The following is an 8578-nucleotide window of genomic DNA, read 5'->3' as shown; positions in this document are numbered from 1 at the left end:
AAAACCTTTAATTCAAATAATATTTATTATTTAATTAAAAGTCCATTTTTAAATAATTAAATACTTTCTTTAAATTATTTAATTAACTAATTAATTCTTCCAAATCCCCAAATTCTAATTTCATTTTTCTTTTAATTTCAAATTCTTCTAATTTCTTCTAATTTCATTTAATTTCAAATTGAAATTGAAATTCTTTCAATTTCTTCTAATTTCAAATTCATGTGCATGATTTCAAAAATCAAATTGAAAATCAAAGTCAAGTTCTAAATATATTCAAATACCAAATTGAATTTAAAATAAATTCAATATTTGAATTAAAATCTCATGCAAAGATTAAATTGAAAATTCAAGTCAAAGTTCAAGCACATGCTAAATTAATTAATTTAGTCAATTAATTAATTAATTCAATTATCTCTTCAATTCCTAATTCCATTTTTTAGTTAGTTTTTTCTAAATAAAACTTTTTTTGTCATGAATTAATTTTCCTCCAATCCCCCTTTTTCTTCCCTCAGTTAGCTTTTTCTCAATCATTTAACTCAATTAATCTATTCAATCTATTTTGTTTCACCTCCAAATCAATAGTTCTACTATAAGTCAACATGTGAGCTCACCCGAGTTCCACCTCTTGATCAATCTGTTCCATCTTTCAATCAATCTTCTCCAATTATCTATAAATTGATCATTCAATCTCCATTTTCAACAATCACGAACTTTGAATCTTTGTGTCAATTGCAGGTTGCTAGCACAATATTTGCGAGCCATCATACCATAAAGAAGAGAAGAACAATGGAAGCTATATGCGATAACATAATAGGGAGTTTTTATTGATTTATTTGATATTCCTATTTGATTGATTGTGTTATTTCATTGGTTTATTTAGAATTCTTTGATTAGATAGGGATTCGTGATTTCCCTCTGTTTCTAATTGATTTTTGAAAGATGAATTTTATGTACGACATTTTGGTGAACCCGACGTGAACAACAACTAATTAACCTTCTCTGTTTTCTGTGTGATATTTGCAGATCATACAATTTTTTTTCATTTTTTGCAAGTTTTGTATGGATTCCAAAGTAGATTTCATCATCGCACAATCGCATAGATAGGGTTACACAATTGAGTAGACAGGGTTTCACATTCGTGTTGAACCCATCACGCAAAAGCCCTTGTAGTATACGCAATCGCTCTGTTAAACATAAAGGGGTAAAAATATTATTAAACCAAGGAGACATTACAAAGCAAGGCCATTAAATGGCCCTATCAAGATCAACCAAGTGATCCAATTGATGAGACAAATCCGGGGGCAGATGGCCCCGATCCACCAAATTCCAATCATGCATATGATCGAAAGCCCATTTAGCCAAGCAATCAGCCACACCATTCCATTCACGGGGAATATGGTTGAAAGTAACATGCTCTAGAGATGCACAGAGAGTGAGAATTTGTTCAACAATCAAGGCCAGCTGCCAGCTCACATTATCCATATACTGCCTTTTCAGTAAGTTCACCACAACCTGGGAGTCAGACTCACATATGATCCTTCGCCAACCCAACTGATTGGCCTGCTCCATAGGCACTAAAATAGCCTGAGCCTCCATAAGATTATGTATGAAGACCCTTATACTCAGAGAAAATAAACTGAACATCCCCTGAGCTATCACGGCCCACACCTCCAATGCCAGCATGACCAGGATTACCACGAGAAGAGCCATCCGAGTTGATTTTTAGGACTCCCAAGGGAGGAGGGGACCATCTTCCCTCCCTATTCACCTTTGGGGTAGGATGCCTACACCTGTTACGCATGAGTTGTCGTTGCGGAGGAGGAAGATGAAGGCGATTACAACAGTCAACATCCCGAGGGTCCACCCGCATAGTCATATCACACTTAGCCACAATAGTTTCCCCTAAGGAGTGTAAAATTTTCCTCCAAAGGTGAGGAGCCATCAGCTGCAAATCTTGAAAGATCCGCCTATTCCTCTCCAACCAAAGATTCCAGATAATAAAGGAAGGCCCAATGGCCCAAGCAGCCTGGAGAAAGGAAGTAGAAACAGGGGCCCTTCCCCATCGTTCCCAAAATTCCACCAAAGAGGAAACATGCCAGCAGGTCGTATTCCACACTCCCCACCAGAAGTGCCAAATCTCCCTAGCATAGGAGCATTGGAAGAAGATATGGGATACACTCTCTTCACAACCTTGACACAAAACACACATAGAAGGGCCTTGAAAACCACGCTTACATAAATTATCCCAAGTGAGACACCGATTTTGGGCCACTAACCACATAAAGAAGTTGCACTTGGGCCATGACAACTTGTGCCAAACATGCTTCCACCAAGGGACCTCAATGTCCCCAAACAACTGCCTACCAATCTGTTTATAACCAGCAACCACAGAGTACTTTCCAGACAAGTTTGAACCATCCCAAGCCAAAACATCAGTTCCTCTCAAAGAATTACAAGCACGGGAAGCCAAAAGTTGGGAAAGCTCACGCCTATCCCCCTCAGACCCTCCTGGAGGCCACTCAAAAGGGTGCTTCCAATGAAACCGAAGAACCAAACCATCATGTTGTGCCACCTTATAATGCTCCACAGTATCCCAGCCAGCTGCGCTAAAAACCTCAGACAGAGGCTGGAGATGAGGAAAAGAAGAAAGAATAGGAGGGTGACCATCCCAGGAATCTAACCAAAAAAGAGCCTGTGAACCCGAATGATAGATCCAAAAAAGAGCATCCTTAATCAACTGCGCCCCCACTTTCAAAGTATGCCAGATCATAGAACCACCCCCCTCTAGAGGATAGCGAGGGACCTCAAAAGAAGCAACACCCCGAAGATATTTAAGGTTGAGAATACGAGCCCATAACTGGTGCTAATGGGTGCACCAGCGCCAGTAAAGCTTAGCAGCAAGAGCTTTTCCATTCAAAATAGCAGAGCGTAAACCAAGACCCCCTTCCTGCTTAGGTCTACACACTGATTCCCACTTAACAAGGCTCCATTTTGAAGACAATAAATTACCGCTCCAAAGAAATTGACGAGAAAGAGCATCAAATTCCTTAAGGAAATACATAGGAGCCGCTTGAACAAAGCACCTGTAGATGGGAAGGGCCTGGATGACAGACTTAAGAAGAGTCAATCTAGCTGCAGAAGACAACCAACGATGGGTCCAATGAGAAACCTTTCTCCTAAGCTTATCAAGCAACTGCTGCCAAGAAGATCTGGGCAGACGGCCAACAGTAAGAGGAATACCCAAATAAACAAAGGGAAGAGTTCCAATTTGAAACCGCAGAATGGTAGCAATCCTATGCTGGATAGCTTGAGGAGTATTAAAGAAGAAAATAGAAGACTTTTGCTCATTGACTCTCTGGCCCGAAGCCGCAAGGAAGATGTCCAAAGTTTTCCTGAAGGAATCAGCCTCCCTAATACGAGCTAGACCCATAAGAGAGGTATCATCCACAAATTGGAGATGAGAAAGTGTAGGCAAGCCCATCCCCCACTGCTAACCATGAATCAAGCCATGAGAAACCTGAGATTTAAGAAGACGGCCAAGCCCCTCAGCCAGAATAATAAACAAATAAGGAGAGAGCGGATCCCCCTGACGAAGACCCCTAGTAGCCCCAAAAAGCTCAGAAGGCTCCCCATTCATAATAACCGAAAAGGAGGAAGAAGTCACACAACTCAACACCCAACTCACCCAATCAGAGGAAAAACCAAAGGCCAACAGAATCTTCTGAAGAAAACTCCATTTAACTCTGTCATAGGCTTTGGCCATATCCAACTTGATAAACATAGACCTCTCCTAAGAAGTAGCCATGGAATGAATGGCTTCAGACGCAACCACCACCCCATCCAGAATTTGCCACCCAGCCACAAAGCCGCCTTGCTCCTCAGAAATAATCATTGGCAAACAAGATTTGAGTCTCTCAGCCATCAACTTCGTAATAATCTTATACGCCACATTACAGAGTGCAATAGGTCTAAAGAGATCAAGTTTGTCAGCACCTTCCTTCTTAGGAATGAGAGCCAGAAAAGTAGCATTCAAGGCGCGAAGCATCTGCTTACTATGAAGAGACTCACAAACCACCTCTAACAAATCCTGCTTCACAATATCCCAAAACTCCTGGAAAAACTCAACTGGGAACCCGTCAGGGCTAGGGGCTTTCCCTTTGTTCATCCCAAACACCACCTCCTCCACTTCAGACAGAGTCACCGGGCGAATAAGAGAAGCATTCACCTCATTAGAAATTAAAGAAGGAATACAAGCAAGGACTCTATTTTCATCAGCCTCAGTAGGTACAGAATCCTCAGTGAAAAGATTAGAGTAGTACTGACGAGCCTCTCTAGATAGAGCATGTTGAGCAGAGATTGAAATACCCTCAGAGTAAACAAGAGAAGAGATAAACCACTTATTTCGACGAGCTTGCACAGAATAATGGAAAAAGGCCGTATTCCGATCACCCTCTTGAAGCCAATCAATCCTAGCCTTTTGTTTCCAGAAAATCTCTTCACGGAGCTCCCACTCTTCCACCAATTTCAGAGCCTGGGATTCAGCATGCCCAAGAGCCTCCGAGAAGCCCAAATCCCGAATCTGACGAGTAATCACAGCAAGGCGGTCCAGCACTTCTCTTTTCCTAGCCCGAAAATTACCAAAACTCAACCTATTCCATCGCTTAAGATGAAACTTAACATATTGCAACTTCTTAACCAGAGAATACATAGATGTACCATAGGCAGGGCGCCATCCCGCCACCATTGAGCCACAAGATCACCTAAAGACGGATCACGCAACCACATGAGCTGGAATTTGAAAGGGGGGTTCTTAGGATTTGGAAAAGCTGAAGTCGAAAACTTAATTGGCCAATGATCAGAGCCACGCCAGTCAAGAATCTCAGAGAAAATGACCAAGCTACCTCTAACCCAAGAGCAAGAGACAAGGAAGCGATCAAGCCGCTGGGCAATCGCTTCAGGCCCACTCCGTCTATTATTCCAAGTGAAAATTCCATTAGAGGGTTTTACATCCATCAATGCTAGAGAGTCCACATTAGTCCGAAACATATTTGAAGCAGGGCCAAGCCTAGGCAGCCCTCCCCTTTTCTCCTCCAAGCTCAACACAGCATTGAAGTCACCAACTAAAATCCAAGGTAGAAAGGGAGCACAGGACCTAACATACCTGATATGAGCCCAAAGCTGGGATTTACCACGAATATCAATTGGAGCATAAACATTACTAACCAAAATAGTCTCACCAGATTCCAAAATCGAGGCCACCATAGAAATAGCAGACTGGCTGGAAATCCACCAATGAGGGACAACCTTACGAGGATCCCAGAAAAGAGCCAGACCCCCAGAGGTTCCCCTAGATCCAATACACTGACACTGGCCAGAAAACCAAATACGAGGAGCATGTTGAAACATGAGATCCACCATAAGCTTAGTTTCCTGGATACAAAAGATATCAGGAGAATGAACAACAATCAAATCTTGAATAGCCTTTTGACGGGGGGTGCTATTCAACCCCCTTGCATTCCATGAGAGAATAATCATGAGGAAGGTTGAGAGAAGTGGGCCTCAAGGGTCTTAATAGCCCCAGATTCCACCAAAAGATCCCCAGCAGATTTAAGCTTGTCTGCATCCTTCTTACGACCAACTTTCGAAGAAAATTCAAAATGTCCCTTCTTGAGAGGGCGTTGCAACACCCCCAAGGAAGGAGATGATCCTCGCCCTTTGCCTGAAGAAAATACTGCCATAGCCAAATCTGCTAAAACAATATCATCCCGCACATCTATAGAGGCCCCAGGAGGCTCCGAACTCCCCTGCACCAATGCCGAAGACAAATTCTGTACAACAATCGCTTTCTCCAGCCCTGTATCCATCCCAACATCCATACCAGAGGCCCCAGCAGAAAGCTCAACAGGAATCCCTTCCTCCACAGCCTGATTATCCAGGACCTCAAACCGATTGAAACCCTGATCATTCTGACTATCCTTAAAGGCCCGCTTGTGCCCCCTCCCTTTATTTCTCTGCTTAACAGGGATAAAGCCATCCTTATCAGGCCCACCCTCAACCCCAGATTCCTTCCCTTTATCCCCTTTCTCCACCGAGGGCCCAGAAGAAGGAGAAGAAGACACTCCAGCAGCTTTGGGTGCCCGAGGACACTGGCGCTGAAGGTGTCCATACTCATGACAGAAGCGGCAACGAAAAGGGAGGGACTCATAATCAAGCGGTTGAATCCACGAAGCCAAGCCAATAAAAATTTCCAAAGAGTCTGGCAAAGGATTATTTAAGACAATTTCAACGCAGATGCGAGCATAAGAAAATACCTTTTTCTCCAAAGTATTTTGAGCAATGGCAGCCGGTTTCCCCAACAGAGCAGCAATCTGAAGTAGAATATCCTCTCTCCAAAACTCCAACGGCAGCCATGGAAGACGCACCCAAACAGGAACCCGAGTAGGAAGATCTTCTGTCGCATTAAAACCACTATGCCAGGGCTTAATGAACAAGCCAACATGATTGTAAAAATATGGTCCTCCTCCAAAAACACGATTACGGTCCGAGATACTAGAAAAATTGACCATGAAATAGCCATTTGCAGCTACCAATAAATCAAAATCCCCCTCAACATGCCAGGTTCGACGGATCCAAGATTCTAATGCCGAGAGAGGAATCCGAATACCCAAGAACTTGCAAATCAAAACATGTTGGCTCCAATAAGCGATATCTTCCTGGACAGATTCCAGAGAGATAACCAAAACAGGCCGATCTTGACTCCGCGGCAGACATCCGTTCACTTTCTTGAGCTTAGAGCTCTCACCCACAAAAGATGACTCCAATTTTTGTGCATGCATAGCCTCTGAAAATTTTTGAGATGGCTTTGAGCCTGTAAAAACCAGACTATTGGAAACCACAGCCATGGTCCCACCCAACTCACTCGGGCTCCAGCCAACCCTTACTCCACCGCTTCCACTAGCCACTTCCCCCCCACCGAACAACCTCCCACCAGTCCGTCACCCACCCAAACCCCTGCACCACTCCACACCCAACAGCGAACACAAAGGCGAACAGAAAAAAAAGAAAAGGAAAGAACAAAAAGCCCAAACGCCGCCAAAGGGAGCAGGGAAAGGCACACGCAGGAGCCACCACGCAGCCTTAGAGGCTGCGCATGGCCTTACCTGCGCACAGGAACGCCATCCGCCCGCTACCGAAAAGAGAATCCGATCGTGGCAATTGACCTCTACTAGATCGTTGGTCTTTGGCTTGACAGTTGTTCATATTTTGACATTAATGGGACTTGTATGTTCTTAGTGAGCTGATGACATTTTGTTTTGAATGGGTCTGTTGGATACGCAATCGCTCTGTTAGGATCACACATTCGTTAGGAATATTGTTGTTCTGTTTATTTTGTCCTTGTTTATTTTCTGGTCTCTGTTCTGTATAATTCTGCATGAAATTGGGTAAATCTGAAAAATGGTTTATTTTTTATTGCATGCTTGATTATGACATTTTATGGCATGTAAGGTACAATTCAAAATTTCAGGTGCTAGGAGGATGAAGGAGCAAAGAAGACATGCTAGGCGCTATCAACAAATCCTCAAAGCAGAAAAGCAAATACAAGATCTAGAGGACCAACCAACCATCGACAAATACAATAGCTCCTAGTTCTCTCATATAGTGTGAAATATGATTTGATTAATATAGAATGGATGATGAGAGATCTTGCTAGAGCATCACAATCTGTTTTGCAAGTTCCAGATCAGAATTAGCTTTATTTTTTATTTTTTGTTTGGTCTATCTATGGATCACACAATCACTCTGTTAGCATCATGCAATTGCTCTGTCGGGATCACACAATCACTCTGCTAGAATTATGCAGTCACTCTGATAGAATTACGCAATCGCCCATACAGGATCATGCAATCGCTAAGGCATCGTCACACATTCATTTTTGTCATAGTTTATTTCTCTGTTTTTTGTGGATTTTATTGGGTTACTAATTATCTGTCTGTAGCCTGTGGTGAATTTACAGAGAGGATCGGATTATAATTGAATCATAAACACTCATGCTCTCACACTTTATTTTTTGGGCTTAAAATGAACAATGGTTAGAAAGGACCTGCATGTTATAAAACTTCAGTTTTGGACTTAAAATAAAAAATGGTTAAAATTGACATGCATGCATTCACATTTTAGTTTGGTGTTTAAAATTGACATGCACATGCGTATCTAACACCTAAATTTGGGCTTTTAAAATGAACGTGAATCAAGCTGCTCATAGATTAACTCATTTTTTATTTCTTTAAGGGAAAGAATCTTTTTATCATGTTTGGGGTGTACCTACTATTGCATTAACTACCTTTCCACCCATCTTCGGGGTCTTGGGAGAAAGGGAGAAGGTGATAGCAATGCCCAATTTTATTTTATTTCAAGTAGTGAGTGTTCTCTTTGAATAGGGATTTCATCACCCCACAGAGGTACTTTAAATTAAGATACATTGGGGATATCATCTCTCCCATCGTACTCTCGAGCAGTTTTTTTGAGCTGCTATAAAACATACTAGTCAGGCGGCTAGAGTCTTGAGTGAATTCAACGT

General features: G+C 42.3%; 1 protein-coding gene across 1 annotated transcript; it reads right to left on the bottom strand.

The window, feature by feature from the left end:
• Nucleotides 1-1600: 1600 nt before the first annotated feature.
• Nucleotides 1601-2770, bottom strand: LOC131856275 (uncharacterized). Its single transcript, XM_059207813.1, has one exon. It carries the CDS (start codon nt 2768-2770, stop codon nt 1601-1603), a length of 1170 nt encoding a protein of 389 aa, XP_059063796.1.
• Nucleotides 2771-8578: the final 5808 nt, after the last annotated feature.

This window comes from Cryptomeria japonica, chromosome 1 (assembly GCF_030272615.1).
Source record: "Cryptomeria japonica chromosome 1, Sugi_1.0, whole genome shotgun sequence".
NCBI lineage: Eukaryota > Viridiplantae > Streptophyta > Pinopsida > Cupressales > Cupressaceae > Cryptomeria > Cryptomeria japonica.
This window is presented reverse-complemented; position numbering and strand designations above follow the sequence as displayed.

Bases quoted from the DNA above. Each gene is read 5' to 3' on its own strand.
- LOC131856275 (XM_059207813.1), bottom strand. From the start codon at position 2,770: ATGATCTGGCATACTTTGAAAGTGGGGGCGCAGTTGATTAAGGATGCT.